At 34.5% G+C, this 22,576-nt stretch overlaps 1 protein-coding gene across 2 annotated transcripts in view; it reads right to left on the reverse strand.

Moving 5' to 3' along the window:
* Positions 1 to 22,576, reverse strand: part of LOC150103851 (carnitine O-acetyltransferase-like) — a 323,106-nt gene that overhangs the window by 85,723 nt on the left and 214,807 nt on the right. For both annotated transcript variants that reach the window (XR_016548716.1, XM_090397151.1), the window contains exon 11: positions 18,345 to 18,467. Coding sequence is in view for 1 of the 2 variants with exons in the window: in XM_090397151.1 (XP_090253277.1) it covers positions 18,345 to 18,467 (123 nt within the window). In the remaining variant the exon portion in view is untranslated. The remainder of the gene's footprint in view (positions 1 to 18,344; positions 18,468 to 22,576) is intronic.

A 22,576-nucleotide genomic window follows, 5' to 3' on the forward strand; every position in this document is an offset into this window, starting at 1 on the left:
AATCCGCCACCTTCTGAATCAAATTGCCAACAGTGTAAGACTGGATGTAGCTTGCGTCCTCTCCAAAGCAAGACCACCAAAAGCCAACATATCCAACAAGGAATATCAAGCTCTGCAGGAAATGAGGAATAAGAAAGAAATAGTTATCACCAAAGCGGATAAGGGAAATGCAACTGTAGTACTTAACCAAAAGGACTACACAGGTAAGCTTAATGCTCTTCTATTAGATTGGGCTACTTACCTCCCTATCAAATACAATTCCACCAACTCACAAATTAGAAAACTTCACAGGCTCCTTAAGAAAGTCGCTTCTTGCCTGTAGAAGTTACTAATAGATTAAAACCGTTTAACTCTATACCCTCCGTATTTATGAACTCCCAAAAATACATAAAGAAAACATGCCATTACGTCCCATAGCGGATGGCATTGATTCCCCCAGATACAAATTAGCTTAACATTTGGCCAAAGTGCTCACGCACTATACTGGCAACACACCATCACAAAAAACTCAGCCCACTTAAGCCAGCATAGAAAACCTTACACTCCAACATACTGACACAATGGTCAGCTTTGACGTCTCCTCCTTATTCAAAAATGTCCCACTCAGGGAAACTTTAGAGCTAATCGAAGCTAAGTTTTCTCCCGATATCTCAGCCCTATTTCAGTTCACAATGAACTCAGGCTATTTTATTTGGCAGGGAAAATTCTACAAACAAATAGAGGGGACAGCCATGGGTTCACCACTTTCTCCACCCTTGGCCAATTTCTTTATGGAGATCTTTGAAGAAAAAGCCTTAGCCTCTGCCCCACAAAAACCAACCATATGGCTTTGCTACATTGATGATGTGTTCGCTATTTGGCCACATGGCTCTGATACACTCCTTTCCTTCTTAACACACTTAAACCACTAACACACCAGAATCAAGTTCACCCTGGAAAAAGAAGAAAACAACATCCTCCCTTTCCCAGACACACAAGTCACCCACCAGCCTGATGGAACCTTGGTTTTCTCAGTTTATAGAAAACCCACCCATACAGGCAGGTACATTCACCAACAATTCCCCCCCCCCCCTCACAACAATATGGAGTGGTGAAAACACTATACAACAGGGCTAAACTAATCTGTTCTAACGACAAGGCCCTAAACACTGAACTAAATCACATCCTCAACACTTTCTCAGCCAATGGCTATCCCCCCCCCCCCAAAAAAAAAAAATCCAAAAAATTTGAAACCAACAAACCACAACCCCCATTCACAACAAGGATTACTCTAAATCCATCACCATTCCCTACATTCGAGGCACCTCAGAAAAAATTACAAAAATCTTAAAAAAACATGACTTGACCTCCTGTTACAAATCATACAGAAAATTGGCATCCCTTATCCGCTCCACTAAAGACCAACCACTTCCCCTAGGACCCTACCTGATGTATACCAGGTCCCTTGCAGCTGTAAACTGTCTTACTTTGGCCAAACAGGCAGGACAGCAAATATCAGAATTTCGGAACACAAGGACTACATCCGTTTTCACAAGTACAGCCACTCTGGTCTTGCAGACCATGCTCTGGATACACGCCACAAAATACGGTGGAAGAAAGCTACAGTAATACACTGTAGCAAATACAAATTCTAAAGACTATTTATGGAATCAGCCTCAGCCCTAAGAAATGCTCCAAACCTCAACAAATTTGGTTGCATGAGACTGCCCCAAATTTGGGAGGCTTACATCAGCAGACCTTCAGCCCAACAGTCGAGAACACCTACATAGCTCGCTAAGGGGCACCATCAGGACTTTTAGGAGAACAATAGCTTATCACTTTATTCTCAGTTACTGTGTTGTAGTGCCTACGTGAATGTGCCTTTTCTGTTAGTTCCTTCTGAAGATGGCAAAGTGACATTGCTGAAATATCGGAAATATTTATTAAAGTGTAATTTAATTTATATTCTTATGTACGTTGTCAATTCCTTAAGTGATTTAGTAATGTATGCATTAGCAAACCTGTAGGTTGTCAAACTGCTTATCAAAGAAAAGGATTAAACTAAATTTATTATACTTATCAAAGAGTTTGACATAATGAATTTTCTTTATACTATCAAAAGTGCAATAAGCACAATGGTAAGGATTTTTTTTCTGTAGTTTGTTATAACAAGTCATTTAGTTTCAACATTGTTTGCTATAGTGAAACTGTCTGTGTGTGTGGAATAGTAGAGAAGTTAAATTTTTTTTTTTTTTTGAAAGTTTATTTTGCACTTGGTTTGAGTATAATAAATTTAGTTTAATCCTTTATCCAAGTGTGAGCAAACAAAGTTTGCACCTGAAAATATCTTCAGGACCAAGGAAAGGTAGTGCAACACCAGGCAACTCATAGCAAAGGTGGACCAAGCTATCATCACTCCTTTCTCAGTATCTCCCATAATGCAAAATACATTTCCTGGCAAATATGTATAATGTTATGCATTAAGGGAAGGGCCACTACCCAGACCGGTTTCGACCTTTGTATTGTGAAGCGGGCTCTAAAAATAAGACGATCCCAAAAGATCACCCAACACTCAGCGTTGTCACTCAGTGACAGGGTCACCCCATCGCCGAGAAGAACTTCTCAGCATTGGCTCTACCCAATGGCAGGCTCATCCCCACCACCAAGCAGAGCCATAATCTCAGCAGTGGCCTCACTTAGAGACAGGCAAAAACCTACCCCCAAGCAGAGCCTCTCAAATCAGAGCCAGAGCCATACTGGTTTCGACCTTTATTGAGGTCTCGTCAGTGGGAGCCAGGCCCAGAGGTGGAGATACCGAGGCAGAAGCAATGGAGAGGTCATCTTTACCTATAGGAGTTGCCAAAAGGTGTGCCATCTTATTACTAAATTACTCTGGATTTAGAGAAAGATGTTGAAAGTTTATTGTGCTCTTGGTTAGACTATAATAAATTTAGTTTAATCCTTTATCCAAGTGTGAGCAAACAAAGTTTGCACCTGAAAATATCTTCAAGAAAGGGAGATACTGAGATAGGAGTGATGATAGCTTGGTCCACCTTTGCTCTAAGTTGCCTGGTGTTGCACTACCTTTCCTCAGTCCTGAAGATATTTTCAGGTGCAAACTTTGCACCTGAAAATATCTTCAGGACTTTGCACCTTGTTTGTTATAGTCTAACCAAGTGCAAAATAAACTTTCAACATCTTTCTCTAAATCCAGAGTAATTTAATAATAAGGTGGCACACCTTTTGGCAACTCCTATAGGTAAAGATGACCTCTCCATTTCTTCTGCCTAGTGGATTTCCCATGATGACGCAGAAGACTCATCCTGGGAAATCCACTATTCACACAATACCTATCATTTCTCTCCTTAAACTCATTCACTGATGCAACCCATTCACCACTCTCTAAGCAAAAAATCTAGTCCTAACACCCTTGCTAACCGCACTCTTACACAACTTCCACCAGTGGTCCCTTCTTACCATATATTGAAAAAAAGTCTTCAGTATCAATTCCATAAAACTCCTTTAATAATTTAAATGCTTCTATCATGTCTCCTCTTTTTCACCTATCAGCTCACCTTTGAAGACAAACTGTCAATTTATTCTCATAGGGAGCATTACACAGACTTGCCATAATCTTTGTCACTTGCCTCTGGATTCTCTCAACTTCTTCATTCCCACAGAATCCAGAAGTCCAGATCTGTGCACAGTAATCCAGATGTGGCCATATTAAAGCCTTATATAGGGGAACAATAATCTCTCTAGTCCTGCTTTTAATTTCTTCAACAGCCATGTAATCTAACGTGCAGTTCTAGTTACCTATGTAATATACCTTTAAACTCCAACTCCCTGTCCACAATCGCACCCAAGTCCCTGGTCTCATCAGTTTCCATCATTTCAGTTCCATCAATATAGTACACAGCTTCCGATCTTTAAATTACACTTTTCCACATTAAATTGGCAATTATTTACTTTTGCCCATGCTGCTAGCTAGTCTGTTTAAGTCTTCCTGAAGGATCTCTGCATCACTTTTCTTTTCTAATCTTTTAATTAATGCCATATATTTCAGGCTGTGGCAATGATAATTAATTACAAGATAGAAACAATGGATTGATTTGAAAAAGTAAGAGCTGTGTGATCTTAAACATCAAACAATGCAATGGTATAACTAAGGGAATAATGCAATAATAATTATTTATTAGCTGTTTAAAAAAAAAAAATGATGTGTGATTAGAATAAGACATGCTCATATCTCAGATAGAGAAAGGCAGTTTTAAGTTTTAAGGCATTCCGATTTAAGTTTGGATGACAAATTAAGGCCTCAGTGCTTTCTTTAAACAAATGTTCAAATTTATACCAACATCAATGAAGTAAGCATGTTTCAAACTGTAGGATATTGTGTCTGAATCTATTTCATGCTGTACCTAGCCAGATTTCTCAGATTTACTGTAGTTAATATAAGATTGGTGTTCTTATATTTTGATTTCTACTGAAGATCCAGTTTGTCCAAAGTAAGAATGAAGACTGTCACAAGGAACTTGGTAGACACCAGAGAGCTAGAGGAGGCCATTAATATTCAAAAGGTGGAATCCCTGCTGATAATTTGTTGATAGGAAGAAAAGTAGTTGCTAAATTATATTTCTTAAGAATTATGAAAATGGGTTCTGAGATGTCAGAAATGTATGGGGTTGGAACTTGACCTACTCTTTCTGTATTATTTGAGTTTGGATTACAGGAATTAAAAAGATGTTGCACAATTCTTTCTGAGAAGCCATTGAGTTTCATATATTGTTTGATGTTAAGAATTCCTTCTGAGATGTCAAAAAAACAGTATGAGCATGTCACAATAAAGTTTTTATAATTCCAGTCTTTTATGATGGATGCTGAGCCAATTACTGTTGAATGTAGCATCTAGTGAAAACAGCCTTTCAATAAATGGAATTAATTCATTTGATGGTGAGTGAAGGAGTAGAATATCTGAAATGGATAATTTGTTGTCTTTTCCATTTCCATAATAAATTTAATTCGTGGCTGTTATCATCATCAATTTCCTGATATGTACCCTCAAGGGAATGTTCAGGCTACTATGAGAGAAGCACTACATTATTAAGTTTACATTATTATTAACCTGCTATCCAAATTTTCTTCCAAATTAGTCTATTATTTGTTAGCACTCCAGTATTGTCATATCTAACATTTTGTGCTTTTGAGGCACTTCTGACTGAATCGATCCATCTAGACCTTGGTCTTCCTCTAGGTCACTTTCCTGCATCATGCCATCAAACATCTGTTTGATGAAAATAGACAACAGTCTATTTTCAAATTTAATTTGTGATCTTCACTAAAAACTGGGTCTAAATTGCTGAAATATTTTACTTGTTATATAGGTTCTCCATTGAGAATGCTGATGAAGTTTTCTACGTTTCTGTCTATTTTTCATAGTTTATTGAAATATCAAGGTTATTGCCACTTTCTTTCATAATGCAATCCATATAGATGATGAAAATAAGTGAAGATAATGTACATCCTTGTCTCACCCTGAAGGAAGTTAGTTAGAGCTGAATTAAATCCATTCCTTCAAATATAACTGCTGACTTACAATTTTCGGTATAATGTTCTATTTACCTGATATAATTGTAGTGTTTTGAAAAGCTTTTCTCTAGTCATCTTGTTGTATGCCTTTTCGGATCTACACAATTTAAGTACAGATACTTGTCATATTCCCATGATTTTTTAACTATTTGTCTTCAAGTGAAAATCTAATCTTGACAACCTCTATTTGGCCTGAACTGAAAAGATTGTTCTTCCCCAAGCTTCTCTTCCACGATCTTTCTCAACCTCTTTTCAAATTTGCTTGCATAAATCTTACCTGGAACATTTACTAGAGAAATTCCTCTGTAATTCTCAGATTCAGCTTTATTCTCTTTTTTATAGATGGGGAAATATGAGGGCTCTACTCCAATCATCTGAAATGCAACCTTCTAAACAGGCCCTCTGAATCATGCAGTGTAGCCATTGCAAAACTGTATAATGCTTAAGTATGTTCATGCTAACTGTAGTGACATACTAATGAGTGCATGTCACTGTATTCTCCCATATATCTCCTGGATAATAGCAGCAACCAATTGCATGTGCAGTCTGGCCTCTATTTCACACCAGACAGCTTCAAGTGATCGGCCTTCTAATTCTAAACCTTCTCCCTGTGATGTACTTCTACCTCTTTTTGGCTTTAAGTCCTCAGTTATCATTAGTAAAACTCCCCCCCCCCCCCCCCAACCTGTTCCTTCTGTCCTCCCTGAAATTACTTTATGGTATGAGAAATTCAGGACACATGTGCAGAGCTAATTTATGACCACTTAAGCAGAAAGTGAGTGAAAAGTCTAGTAAAACAGCTGTTTGACATCAGAATGAAATGAAAAATCCCTAGAGAAAAACAAAGATTTAAGTGAATTGACAAAGTGCCTTAGAAGACAAAACATAACATCGAAGAAACCTATGAACAGGAAGCTAATAAAATGTGAACTTAATTATGTAGAACTATCACGTGAAACATTATGGTACTACAATCATGATTTTTTTTCTTAATTCCATTCATATTAAAAGAATCATTTTAGTAATTTTATACTTAATTTTTCAATTAAAAGCCAGCGCCCTCTTTTAATCAATTTTATGCTCTGTTAAAAATATTTTTACAGTAACCTATTATATTAACATTAGAAATGAAAACTGATCAGAAACATACTACTGCATCTGGGGGTAGCCGACGTGTCGAGAGTTGCAGTCCGGAATCTCGATGAGAAATATGCTACGAGGACTCTCAACATACTACAGCTAAACATCAATGGCACTCAAAAAAGATGGAAGAGCTTAAGAACATTTTATACAAAAATAACATCCACATTGCATGTTTACAAGAAATGAAACTAAATCAAAATGTGAAGATTCAAATCAAAGGCTATTCAACATTAAGGAAAGAGAGACCGGATTGTTCTGGTAGAGATCTAGCTATACTCTTACGGACCAAACACATTAAATATAAAGAAATTGTATCAACTACAAACAGCAGTATAAACAGTAACACAGAGGCTCAAGCAGTCAAGATATTTCTACCAAAACGCATTATTACAATAGTCAATGCATATCACCCAGGTAATACAGTTATCAATGCAGAACTAATTAAGCAACCAAGTCAAACAACGTCAGATACAAAGATCCTTTTAGGAGATCTAAATCCCAAAAGCCCAACTTGGGGCTCCCCACAACTAGATCAGAAAGAAGCACAAATAGAAGACATAATTGATGATCTAAACCTTGAAATCATAAACAACAAGCAAAATACATACTGTCAAAAACAACAGGCACAGAATCAGCATTAGACATCGCAGCAGTAGATTATGAAACTGTGAGTCTTACCCAGTGGAAAATACTAAAGAATGCCATCAGTGATCATAGATCTATTATCACCACCATTAATTTGCAGTTAGATCAAAAACGACAGAAAAAGAAATCCTTTCCTTTAGTGTTACTCGGTGATCAGCATTCATTTTAGATAAATTATGGACTCTGCTGTGTTATAAATAACTATTTTAATTTCCTGACATTTCGACCTTCATATTAAGGTCATCATCTGGAGTATATACATATATACAGACAAGCTGAATTATATTTTACACAGCATGCTAAAGAGACAATGATTTGATCAACAGTTATTCTACTGGTATGACCTCTAGTGAAAATAGAATTAAAGAATAAATTTTAAAAAAATACAAATACAAATAAAAAATAAATTAATTAATTAAAAACTACATCAAAGCTATATTCTATTTAAGATAACATCAGAGAAACACTCTTTCATATAGATAGTTTTCTTACAGTAACAATGATGTCCTAATTTAACATGACAATTGTTATATTAGATTTAAGATTCTAGATTACTTATGATCGTATTTATAGTTAACTCTTAGGGAGAAAGGTTAAGTGGGTAGAATATGTGCCTTCCATATGCTTGGGATTTTTAGACCATCATTATTGTTAAGATTAGGGTGGTTGATAAAAATCTCAAAGGTTTCCTTAAATTTTCCTTAAACCTGTGAGATGTACATACCATGTTTTGGTGTGATGTAAACAACTGGTGCTTTTCCAGTTAATTCTAGGTAGTGTTCAGAGCATGATCAGAAAGGACAACTTCACCACAGTTATTATATTTAATGTGTCATTTATGTTCCTTTTGCATTTTTGAAAATTATGGAGACAACTACTGTGTTTGAATAAAAACTTTAGTTTAATATAACTAAAATCTACATTCGACGTTTCGACCTTTATGTCAAGGTCATCTTCTGGAGCATACAACAATACACAGTAACAAGCTACACTACAATCAAACTGGTTCGTTAAAGACACTGACCAACCGCTACAACAATTGTTGGCCTGACCTCTGGTGAAAAAAAAAAAAAAATATATATATATATATATATATATATATATATGTATAAATATGAATAAGTATATATAAATATGAATATATATATTCATATATATATATGAATATATATATATTCATATTTATATATACTGACTATAACCGAGACTAGAATAACAATTAAATTTATTCAAGGCGCAACATGTTTCATCGGATTGTCCGACTTCTTCAGGCATGGGAACATAGAAAGCAAGTAAACACTATAAGAAACATTGTATCACTATAAAACAACTATTATAAAATCAGTTAGCTTTGAACTTCAAAGTATATATAAATATGAACATATCCCAGACAAGGTGCCAAGAGAGAAGCTAATCAATACGCTGCAGTTATATGGTGTCAATGGGGCATTATATCAAGCAATACTTAGTCTTTATTTGAGTTGTAAGTCAGCAGTTAGAATTGAAGGAAGTACAGGAAGATGGTTTAATATTAAATCTGGTGTGAGACAAGGATGTACATTATCCCCTCTGTTATTCATTATCTATATGGATCACATTATGAAGGAAAGTGGTATTAAATATATCAAAATTGGAGATGTTAATGTCAGCTCTTTGCTTTATGCGGATGATGTTATACTTCTAAATAAATCCGCTAAAAGTCTGCAAGATTCTCTGACTAAATTGAATAGCTGTTGTAATAGATATGGTATGAAGGTCAGCAATAAAAAGACAAAGACAATGAAAATAGGCAGAATCATTGAAAATGTCAACTGTGTTGTGAATGGAGAACCTGTGGAACAAGTAAAACATTTCAGTTACTTAGGCACGATTTTTACTGAAGATGGTAAATTAAATATAGAAATAGACAACAGAATCAGCAAAGCTGGTATGGTGGGAAGTCAATTGAATAAATTCATATGGAATAAGAAAGAAATTAGTCGGAACACTAAATTAGCTGTATACAAGACAGTGTTCAAACCAGTTTTAACTTATGGATCTGAGAGCTGGGTCAGAAGTAAAACACTTGACCAAAGACTAGAGACCGCAGATATGAGAGTCCTGAGAAAGATTAGAGGCGTGAACAGATGGCATCAATGGCAATATCATATTAAAAATGAGGATATTAGGAAAGAACTTGACATTGTCAGCATCCAGGAATGCATTAGCAGAGCTAATCTCAGGTAGTATGGTCACTTAAATAGAATGGGAGAGGAAAGATTAGCAAAACAAGTGTTCTCTGCCAGGTTGGCAGGAAAACGACCCAGAGGAAGACCAAGATATAGGTGGATTGATACGGTACAAAGTGTGTTAGACGATAGAAATATAAGATCTGATAATGTTGGAGTCTTGACAAGTAACAGACTGATTTGGAGGAAAATTGTAGATAAGAAGTTAGTAATGATGTAAATTTTTCATGTAGTACTGTCATATCCTGTACACCCCTTGAGGGTACATGGCAGGAATTTGATGATGATGATGACATATCCCAGTACCGAGATAATACTACAAATTGCTATATATATATATATATATATAGCAATTTGTAGTATTATCTCGGTACTGGGATATGTTCATATTTATATATACTTTGAAGTTCAAAGCTAACTGATTTTTTTTTTTTTAATATATATATATATATATATATATATTAAAAAAAAAAAAAAATCAGTTAGCTTTGAACTTCAAAGTATATATAAATATGAACATATCCCAGTACCGAGATAATACTACAAATTGCTATATATATATATATATATATATATATATATATATATATATATATAGCAATTTGTAGTATTATCTCGGTACTGGGATATGTTCATATTTATATATACTTTGAAGTTCAAAGCTAACTGATTTTTTTTTTTTTAATATATATATATATATATATATATATATATATTAAAAAAAAAAAAAAAAAATTATATATCACCGCTAGAGTCCTATTATTAGTGTTATTTGTTGGTTGTAGTAATACATTGGGCACAACACTATTAAACTAAAGTTTTTATTCAAACATGGTAGTTGTCTCCATAATTTTCAAAAATGCATTCGGATCACCGTGAAAGCTTAAAAGAAAGGATTATGTTCCTTTTGTCTGATAGGAATTGTGCGTCCTGTTTCCTCTATATAGGGGTAGATTACAGGCAGTGGTGAGCTATAAGGGGCTCACACGAGCCCTTTGTTAAATTTTCCTCAAATGTGCGAGCCCCTTGTTCTTCTTCTTTACTTTTTATTAAAAAAAAAAAAAAAAACATAATTTTTTGAAATATATTAAGCCACAAACTCAATTTGGTAACCTAACAAAAATTAGTCTATTCGGCAGTATATAATTATTTGGAATTATTGTTTCAACTTCTCTATAACGAAAGTTTGAAAATAAATATGCAATCATATGGTAAAACCACTAGACAATCAGATGTTCATAAAACTGTCATCAGCAGGTTGTTCCACTGGACATTAGTTCTGTGTTCATTGGTACACTGATGTATAACAGTTGTTTATGTTTAAAATTTTAAAATAATAAATTTAAAAACTGTAGATTCAACAAATTTTATTTTTATAATTGTAAAAGTATTTTTACCCGTGAAAAGATAGTGAAATTTATTATATTAAATTTTTTGGGGAAAAAAAATAATGAAAAGTGATTCTGCTGATTCTACTGCTATTGAAAATGAAGTTTGAAGATAATACACACAATGAATATGTAACAAGTTGGAGGAGAAAAAGAAATTAATTTACCTGATTACTGGAACGAGAAGCAAGCATCGCACTTCTAAACGCAGTGTGTATAAGTGGTTAGAAGTTAAAAATGGTAAATTAGGATGTCGTGGTTTGCTCAAAATATAAAAACTTAAGTGTTGAAGGAGAAAAAAGTTGTTTTATCATCAAAGGAATGGGTAGAAATGAAAATGGAACCAAATGGAAAAACACTACAGACTCAAGAACCATATGTTTTTATAAAAAGTTATCCAAACATAATGAATCATTTGCTCATAATAAAATCATAAAAATAAATGAAAAATGTAGCAAATCTATATTACCAAATTTAATTGACAAACTAAATGAAAAAGAAATTTTGATAACTTCAAAAATGTTTAATTCTGTTTATAGTTTGGTGAAGAGAATCCGATCTATGTTTGATTTGCCAGATTTAATCGAGCTCCAAATTAAAAATGGTATTGTGCTAGGATTATCATTGCATTCTAGATTCTCATGAATTAGAATAGTTGAACATATTTCTAAACAAATAAAATTAGAAATATTCTCCAAAATAATAGAAAAAAAATGCAAAATTTCTATAATAGCAGACGAATCGATAATGTTGTCAATTCGTCTGCTATTATAGAAAAAAAAGTGTTTTAGTTATTCACATACAAGTTGAGCTCACTGAGCCATGTATGATTTTTGTAGATCTTGCAGAACTAGAAAATACCACTGCAGAATGTACACATGCTACTTTAAAGTCGTATGAATTTTCTGATAACAATTTAAACAATCATCTTATTGCAGTTTGTTCTGATGGAGCTAGTGTAATGCCAGGAAACAAATCAGGTGTTGCAATCAAACTTCTACAAAAATTTCCCACCATTGTGATTTGGCATTGCGTAGCTCATCGTTTACAATTAGCATTAGACGATTCGATAAAAAACATTAAAGAAATAAATCATTTTGTTATTTATGGATAAATTATATGCTTTTCATCATCAATCACCAAAACATTAACAAGAATTAAATACGATTGCAAAAGACCTTGGTATCGAATAAAGATCGGCCGTGTGTTTGGACCACGATGGGCAGCTTGCAGTTTATGAATGGCTCTTGCTGTGTGGAGAAATTACCTAGCTTTATGCAAGCATTTTGCATCGAACGATAAATATAAGGGCTTTTTAAACCAACTTCTCAATTTGAATTTTTAAAAGATCTAGCATTAATGATTGATATCCTACAGAAATTATCATATCTGTCAGAAGCTCTACAAAGTTGCAATATAAGTATTATAAGGGCTAACTCCTTAATCATGCGAACAATTAATGATTTTAAAAATTCTGTAGGTTCTTGTGAATCTAAAATTGATACCATGTTAAAATCAAAAACAATTTGAAGGAATAGCAATTGAAAGCAAAATCAGATTCAACAAACTACTGCGAGAAACATTACTAAACTCTCTTATGTCTTTAAAGGGTAGATTAATGCAGCAAAGAAATTTTAAACTTAAAAATGAAAATTATTGACGAAATGGCTTTGACTGGAAAGTTACAAAACGAAATTCCCAGCACGGCGAAAAAAGCCAAAGCAATTAGGTCAACAATTGCAGTTTGCAGCGCTGAAGCCGAAAGAGCTTTTAGTGTGATGAATAACATCGTAACGATGAAAAGATCTTCTCTCACTATAACATATTTCGGATTTAATGACAATATGTATAAATGGGAAACCCTTGAATGAATTTAATCTGAATCCCTATGTCAAATCTTTTCTAGAAAATCATTGCTCGGCTCCTAGAAGAACACAAGACATGAAGGAGGAAATAAGGTGTGGCAGCTGTTGTCATAAGTATTTCCTTAAAGTAATTGTTGCTAAATGTTAACCTGTAAAGGAGAGAGTTTTTTCTGGGTAAATGTGCACCAGACATCGAGTTGTTTTTGTTTGTTTTTTTCATGTAAAATCGTCTCATAGTTTCGAAAGTGATTTTATTAAATAAAATATTACAGCTACTGTTACTACCATTTTACAAATAAGAATTCATTTTGGTAGTCTCATAAATTATCACTTGAAGTATAAACAAAAAGAGAAATACAATGTATTTCAATATTATTATGCTTAGATGATATTTATGGATTGTTTGTCATAAAAACTTCTATCGCAAACAAAACAAATTTATTTTGTTTATAAACATCCCACGAATATCCATTAGCATTCACAAACATCCCGCTGTGGAATGGATATTTGCGATTGTCTCTGGAAATGGAAATACTAGTGGTGGCAGTTGGCGATAGATGGCGTTGGTGTTTTTTTTTTTTTTTTTGCTTGACGATGCGAGCCCTTTGTTAAAATTTCCATAGCTCACCATTGATCACACAGGCGCAATAAATATGGTATACTCCAGGGTGGGCCAGAGGAGGGAGTGGGTCTTTAGATGAGTTGAGTAAGCTCTTTAATTTTGCAGGAGGTTTAAAGGTAGCTTTAAGGTTGTATTTCTGTAGTATTCTGTTTATCTAATGTCCCTTTAATGTATGGAATGGTTATAGTTTTATTGTAGTCTAGTTTATCTTTGTTTTTTAGTGAGGTCTTATAGAGAATTTTATTGATAGTATTTTGGCTATAACCATGTTTTAGGGAAGTATTGCTGATAACTTTAAATCCATCTATAAGCACTTGTTCATTGGAGTAAATCTTCAATGCCCTGTTTTTTAGAGTATTAATGACACCTAGTTTTTGTGTTGGGTGGTGGTAGGAGTTTATGTGTATATATTGGTAAGTATGTGTCGGTTTCCAGTAAACAGTGAAGGAAAGACTGCCAGAAGGAAGACATGTGACAAGTGTATCTAGAAATGGAAGTGTGTTCTGCTTTTCAATCTCAACTGTGAACTGTATGCATTTGTGTTGTTTGTTTAGGTGGCTGAGGAAAGTGTCTAACGTCTGGCAGCCATGGGGCCAGATGGGGCAAAAACATCGTCAATGTATCTAAGCCAGACTTTGGGTTTTAATGGAGAGGAATCTAGAGCACATTACTCAAAATATTCCATATAAAAGTTAGCAATGGGGTGGGGGGATAATGGTGAGCCCATGGCTGTGCCTTCTTTTTGTAGGTAGAAAGCATTTGCCACACAAAATAACCAGAACGTAATACATGCACAAAGAGTGGCGTGATATCAGGAGAGAATTTTTGTCCTTTGAAAGAAGGATTGTGTCATTGATTGGGACATTCGTGAAGAGAGCTGACAGGTCTTTGACATCTTAAATCTTTTACATCTTAGATCTTAAATCTAATATAACAATTGTCGTGTTAAATTAGGACATCATTTTTACTGTAATAAAACTATCTATATGAAAGAATGTTTCTCTGATTTGTCTTAAATAGAATATAGCTTTGATGTAGTTATTTTATTTTATTTCATTTCATTTATTTATTTGAATTTTATTTTATTTTCACTAGAGCCAGTAGAATAACTGTTGATCAAATCATTGCATCTTTAGCATACTGTGTGAAATGTAATTCAGCTTGTCTCTGTATATATGTATATACTCCAGATGACCTTAATATGAAGGTCGAAACGTCAGCAAATTAAAATAGTTATTTATAACATGGTTGTAGAGTCCAAAATTTATCTAAAATGAACAGACAAAGAGATCTTGGAACTTCAGAAAAGCAAATTGGCCCAAATACACACAAAAAAAACTACTAGAAACATATTGCACTGGTACTTCCACTAGTAAAGATCTTGATCAGCAACTACTAGAATTACTTAACAACATACAGAGAGATGCAAAAAATTCAATTCCCAGAGGATGCAGGGAAAACAATTGGGTTCCTTTTTGGAATGATCATAATATCAACGCTATGATCACTGAAAGAGATAATATCAATGAGCAGTCAAAACAAAACAATACAGAAGACAACAGAAGGAAGTTAATAGAATTAACTCAAAACATAGAAGATGAAATTTCTAACTGCAAACAAAAAAGTGGGAAGAATTCTGCAATAGACTAGATCCAAGAAAATACTCACAACACTGAAATATCATCAGATTATTAAATAACACAACACTTCTGGATACCAATCACTCTTCAAACACAATCTCCTCAGGAACTAATACAGCAGCAATAACAAACAAACAAATATACTAGCCAAACATTACTCTAAAGTAAGCAAACTGCAATACAATAAAGAAGACAAAAAGTGCAGGAAACTGCAAATCATCTGCTAATACAATCCAGAACCTATCCTTCTGAAGATATCTTTACTCAGGACCTCACAATGACAGAACTAGAAACAGCAATTAGTCAAATTGACTCTGACAAATCACCAGGAATTGATCTCATCTTTGGACATATGATTGAAAACATGGGAAAAATAGCCAAAAACTGCCTTCTGAAGATATTTAACACTTCCTGGAATACAGGTAAACTACCAAAAATCTGGGAAACATTAGTCATACCCTTACTAAAACCTAACAAAAACCATAATGTGTAATGACCATAAAAGCCACACACCAATAGCTTTGAATAGTACTCTCTGTAAACTAAAAAAAGAATAATACATACCAGACTTATGAACTGGCTCTTATAAAATAACAAGATCAACTTCTACCAAACTGCATACAGGTCTCAACACAGTACAGAAGATCAATTATTTTATCTTTGCCAATCAGTCATAGATGGCTTTCAAGAAAAACCACCAAAAAAACAACAAAACAATATTCCTGAATCTCACAGCTGCCTTCGATCGTGTTTGGGGACAAAAATTAATAAAAATTGCATATGATACTGGAATAAGAGGGAATGCATTAATTTGGATTTCTGATTTCATGAAAGGAAGAAAAATGAAAGTAAAAGTTAATGGAATTTATTCCAACATACATCGAACTTGGGCTGGCATTCCACAAGGTTCTGTCTTAAGCCCATTCCTATTTCTGATCTATATGAACAATATCCATCCTCCTCACATAACAAATGACACAAAAACAGCATGCTACGCAGACAATATAGCAATCTGGCACACAAGCAGTAATTCTCAACACTGTGAAAAAGTCCTAGAAAGATGGGCAAAGGAACTTAAATTACATATAAATCCAGAAAAAACAAAACTGAGCATCTTCTCCACTGATAGAAAAAAGAGACACAATTTCAACCCCCAAATCAAAATATATAATATCAAAATAGAAAAAAACAGTCTCCAAAATACTTAGGCCTAACCCTAGATAGTGAACTGAGATTTATAATCATATTACAAATATATCTAATAAAGCTCTTAAAATGAGGATATTAGGAAAGAACTTGACATTGTCAGCATCCAGGAATGCATTAGCAGAGCTAATCTCAGGTGGTATGGTCACTTAAACAGAATGGGTGAGGAAAGATTAGCAAAACAAGTGTTCTCTGCCAGGTTGGCAGGAAAAAGACCCAGAGGAAGACCAAGATATAGGTGGATTGATACGGTAAAAAGTGCCTTAGACGATAGAAATATAAGACTTGATAATGTTGGAGTCTTGACAAGTAACAGACTGATTTGGAGGAAAATTGTAGATAGGAAGTTAGTAATGATGTAAATTTTTCATGTAGTACTATCATATCCTGTACACCCCTTGAGGGTACATGGCAGGAATTTGATGATGATGATCACTAAAAATTGTGCCTGAATAGCTGAATGCTATACTTGTGAAAGATTTGCCACTGAGAATGCAGTTGAATTTTTATTGTTGCTCAATTTAGTCAAACAATTATGAAGACTAGCATTGGATTTGTTTAGGAGTGCATCATCTGCATAAAGTAAACAAGATTGTAATTGTAGTTGGCACTAATGACTTAACTAACAATAAGTGATATGATAAAAATGAATTAAAAAGAAGGGCAATGATGGCAAATGATTCAATGCATAGGCTGCATAGAAGGAATGAATGCGAGTTTTTGTATGTGTGGAGTTAGTTTGAGGGAAGATTGGATTTCTATAAGAGAGATGGCCTACACTTGAATGTGTTTGGCATCAGGAGTCTTGAAAAATTATTAATTGATATAAGACTAAACACAGTGAATCAGGGAAACTGAATTCTTATGGGAGGAATCGTGAGAATCTGTATTTAAGAGTGACAATGTTAGATAATTGTGTTAATGACAGGAATGGTTATTATTATAGAAATGATTATGAAGAGAGAACGATTCTGTGTTTGTCCAGTTTGGATCTATCAAGCATATGTAACAATGTCTGCATAAGTAAGGAACTAGATAAGAACAGAGATCTGCAAGTTGTCAAACTGTGTCATGCAGTCACAGGCAAGTGTATGCAAAACAGCATGCAGGTAATTTATTATGTCTGTACGTGACTGCTAGGAGTATCAGAAACAAAGGAGTACAGTTTGTTGCCTTGGTTAATATGTGCGACCTCATGTTGTAGGCATTAATGAGACTTGGCTAACAGAAGCAGTCATACTAACTGGTATCAAGTGCAAAGAGTACAGCCTTTTAAGGAAGGATAGACAGAATAGAGGGGGGGGGGTTTGCTGATGATATCAAATGCCTTGAATCCAGTTAGAGTTGAGGCCTATGACTTGCAACAATAGTAACAATTTTTCATGTGTCAGTGAGTTTGAAGCCAGATGGCTTCAAACTCACTGACACATGAAAACAATGGGATGTTGTTACAGACCTGGTGGATCAGTTGCTAGTGACAAAGAAATTCATCAACAAATAAATACGGTTTTATTTCCTAATGTCTCCAGTTGGTGACAGTGTTCATGCGGTACTCACTTGGGAAGTGGCTAAATTTATGAATGTTCCATTCAGAAAAGGTTACATGCTGAACTACAAGCAAGAAATTATGACCACCTGAGGGGTATTCTGGGTTCTGTGCCATGGCATCAGTTATTGGGTGAGAAGGATAACAAGAGTACATGGGAAGTGTTTAAAAAAATACTTTAAAAAAAGGCCAGAGCAAGGGGGTTATCAGTGGATGTTGAATAAAGGTGTGGTTAGTAAGGGTGTGAAGACTAGATTTTTTGCTTGGATTGTTGTGAATGAGTGGAATGAATTGCCAGAGTCAGTTGTGAGTGCTTTATCCAGTAATGGATTCATGGAAAGTCATGATAGACTGTGTGTTGTTTGGGTTTTCTGTGATTGGTCTTTGGACTCCATGAAGGTGCCCATATAATAATAATAATAATAAACAGCCAATAAAATTTTAAAAAATTATAAAAAAGTATTTTAGAAAACTTTTCCTTTTGCAAGCTTACTTGTAAAAGGCCAATTGCATAGCCATCTGCAAAAAGCTATCAGGACTTAGCCTCTGGGATTTTATAAAATCTTTACCATATGTTGTATAAATAAAGCAAGACATCTCCAAATCATTGACTAACCTATAAGTACAGGAAATGCATCTTTTACAAAACAAGTTCTAAAAAGTTAAAGCATCAATAACAAGAAGAACATTTTCTATGCTAGAGTGATTTATTACAGTAATTAATAGTTTTGAAAAAAAACTTTTTTTAATATTATGAAAATTCTATTTCTGCAAGTCTAATTCAGCCATGTAGGCAGTACCTTTGCAGCCTAGAAATAGTGGGTTCTGACAGTAGCATAGACATACATGATGTTGGAGGCTTAATGGATTTTTTTACAACACTTAGAAAGGATTAAAACAGAATTTAATACTTCCTATATTTCGCCTCAGTCACTGAGACATCTTCAGGGATTACAAAAAAACTAATGTAACATAAACACAAATAACAAACAATACTAAGCCCAACCGCGTGGGTGACACTAAAGTCCTAACTAGGTGGAGGGCGGCTGTAGGTGGCCTGGAATGTAGGGTGGGACCTCTGGTGATAAGTGTTTCCCAAATCTTAGGAAGCTTAATGCAACCGTATTTATTAAGATTTGGTTGATTTCTGAGAGCTGCTGCTGATTCTAAGAATAGTCTCTCTTTTTTGAATTTGCTGTGGTAGAGCATGGTGGTTTTTTTCCATGAGATCCTATGGGTTGTATCCAAGACATGGTCAGCAAGGACTGACTGACCATAGTCGTGGTTGCAGATGTATGACTTGTGTTCCTCCAGGCAGATGGTTGCTGATCTGCCTGTCTGTCCAAAGTATGCCAGCTTACAGGAACAGGATACTTTATAAACTCCAGGCACAGAGAGGAGGGAGCTGATCTTTTGTAGAACAGATAAGGGTAGCAAGTTTGCAGTAGAGCTTAAATGCTGTGTGTAGGTTGTACTTGTTTAAAATCTTGGCTATTTTTTCGGATGTGCCACGGATGTAGGGTATGGTGGTGGCATTTCTAAACTCTTTCTGACAAGAAGACCGGGGAATGGGGGAGAAACTGATTATTTTTTTGATACTGTGATTGCAGTAGCCATTGGAGAGGAAAGTGTTGTGTATGTGGTCAAGTTCATTAACGTTGTAGGTGCCTTGGAATGTAGGTGGTTAATGTAGTAAACAACATTCCAAGTTTACTACATAATGTAGTTTATTACATTATGTAGTTTACTACATTCCAAGGTGCCTTGGAATGTAGTAAAGTCCTAACTAGGTGGAGTGCCCTCTAAAGGCACTCAACGTAGTTAGGACTTTAGTGTCATCCACGTGGTTGGACTTAGTACTGTTTGTTATTTGTGTTTATGTTACATTAGTTTTTTTGTAATCCCTAAAGATGTCTCAGTGACAGAGACGAAATATAGGAAGTATTAAATTCTGTTTTAATCCTTTCTGAGTGTTGTAAAAAATCCATTAAGCCTCCAACATGATGTCCTCAAAGTACTTAAGCCTCTACACATGGATAGACATCCATGAAAGCATGCGACAGATATTTGTTACTCAGTGTCTGTAGAGTGGACTTCCCAGTGTTAATTAACCACCTTCATCATCTATAGTATTAAATGTACTACACATGATCAACCTTTCATGGGTGTCATTAACAAAAATTCATAAATGGTTTGATGTTAAATATAATCTGTATGGTGTAAACAGAGCTCGTACAGAGAAAGAGGTATCTTATATTTTATCTATATGTAGATATCCTATAATTAACTGTCAAAACTGAAACTGTACAGGAAAATATCAAATCACATTTAAACAAGATTGCAAATTACCTTTTATAGCTACATTTATAGCCTGTGTAGCTCAGTGGAAGTTTGCACTCCTCAGTGCTAAACCACCTGAAGATAAGCTTCGAGTTCAAGTCTAATCGCCGACTAGAGGAACTTTTATTAAGCCTTTTTTCAACTGGTTCCAGAGCTAGTCAATCTCTGGCATGGGCAAGCGGGTTTTTTCTCCCAGAAACTCAGATTTTTCGTCCAGTAAACTCAAGATAATTGACTGTAGAACCCACACCATTTCAGACATTAAAATATTATGTTAGGGACCACGAGATGGCAGCATATCTTCACTGTCGGCTGCTTAATTAGTGATAGCCTTGGGCCAGCCATCTCTGATTGGATACCAGTGGAGACTGAACTGCCCACTCAGTCTCTAAAAGTTAGATAGGGCTAAAATGGCCTCACCTACTCCCTGTACCGGAATAAAAAGGTGATAGCCGAGCTGAGCTGATTTTTGCAAATTATCTCCTCTGCTATTTAGAATAAATGATGATCAAATTATTAAGGAAATGTGGTATTAAACTGGATATCTTAATTGAAGATATAAAGATCAGCTATTTACACTGCAGATATGGTATTCTTAACATATCACAATCCTGAAGTTAATTTTTTAGGCCTGCTTATTTTTAATGAAAAGTTGTTATAAGTGTAATTCCACTATGAAAAAGTTCTTAATTATTTTGTATTATGAGAATTAGTAATTTATGTCTGTTATCAAAATAATATGTCTGTTTAGTTTGCACATATGTGAATCTGAACTAGTACATATAAAATCATTTGATACTTTGGATTTGAAAAATCAAGAAATAAAGTAGCAGTAAAAAACTGTTTTATATCTTTTCTCATACATTTAGTTGATATTCCAGTACACCTTTAATTACATACAACTGCCAATTTTTGCAATAGCAACTGTAACTTCATAAGATTATACTTAATTGTGTTAAACAGATGGCATCTAGTGGAATGTAACTAATTACTGATATCATAATTTAGCTTTTGTGATGAAAATGTCTATGCTGAAAATTTTCATATATTTATGGAACTCTCAATTGCATGGATAACTTCTACAAGTACGATGTTTCTTAAAAAATAAGCTAAAACAGCTGGTTAACAGACAATTTCATTTTTTTTTTAGCACAAACTGAATGCCTACTTAAGAATCACTACCAGTTATGACTTTAATTGTGGACCTCCCCCCATTTCCATGAAACAGAAGAAATGGTCTGAAAGAGAAATCACTGAAAATAGAAATAAGGAAATTGTGGGAAATCATACAGTGATGATACACAAAGGATTGATAGAAACTATACATAAAGCACATAAAATGACAAAAAAAAAAGTACAACTGTGAACAATAATGGAAGATCTAAGAAAAGAGCATGACATTATAAAAATGAAAATCCAAAATCAATGTGTAAATTTCAAAATGTTACATTAGTTTAATGTCTCTTACCTGATGTCCAATTCCCCCCACCACCACTGTTCTCATCAAGGAACATAAGGAAAAAACAGAACTTGTATACCGAAAGGGGTTGAAAGACATGCCATACATTGCAATGAGTTTACTAAAGGGAGGTCATGTTTTAGCAATTTGCTTATATTTTATAATAATGTTATGAATGAGTTCAATAAACAGAATGGATACACCATGATAGTGTTAGACGTTGCTAAAGCATTTGATAGGATACTACACGAAAGGCTGTTAAATAGAACAGAGAATGTGGAATTGAAATATAAATTAAATTATTGACTTGGATAAATGAGTGGCTGACAGGCAGGTATCAGAAAGTGGTATATGGAGGGGGGTGGGGGGGAAATATACCATATTTAAGATATATCCCAGGGATCAGTCCCTAGACTGCTGTTCCTATACATTAATGATATTGAAAAGGAAATATTCAATCATTGACTGATAAGTAACTATCAATTCAACATCAGTAAGTGAAAAGTTATGCACTGACATGATAAGGTTTCCAACTGCATGTTATATTGGTGGGATTATGCTACAAGAAGCTGATGAGGCTAGGGATCTTGGAGTTATGGTGAACAGGAATTTGAAGTTGAGGTCATATTGAAAAATTGCAAATACAACTCAGATTAACTTCACTGTTGAAACAAACATTGATAAGGCCTTGACAAAGATAGCAGCACAGATCTGATCTCCTAATATTGAGATTATACAAATGGATTATGAGGAAAGACCAAGAGTAAGTGAACTGCAGACACTGTTAAACATTAGAAAGAGAGCTTATTTGAGAGAGGTGCATAAACTTCTGAAATGGTATTATAGGTTAGAGACATTTTTTTGAAATTTTTTCGTTATATGGAAGGTAGAGAGAGAGAGGACAAGAGAGCATCCATGAAAGTTAA

Source organism: Typopeltis vanoorti, chromosome 8 (assembly GCF_054136105.1).
Source record: "Typopeltis vanoorti isolate ZY-2024b chromosome 8, IOZ_Tvanoo_1.0, whole genome shotgun sequence".
Taxonomy (NCBI): domain Eukaryota; kingdom Metazoa; phylum Arthropoda; class Arachnida; order Uropygi; family Thelyphonidae; genus Typopeltis; species Typopeltis vanoorti.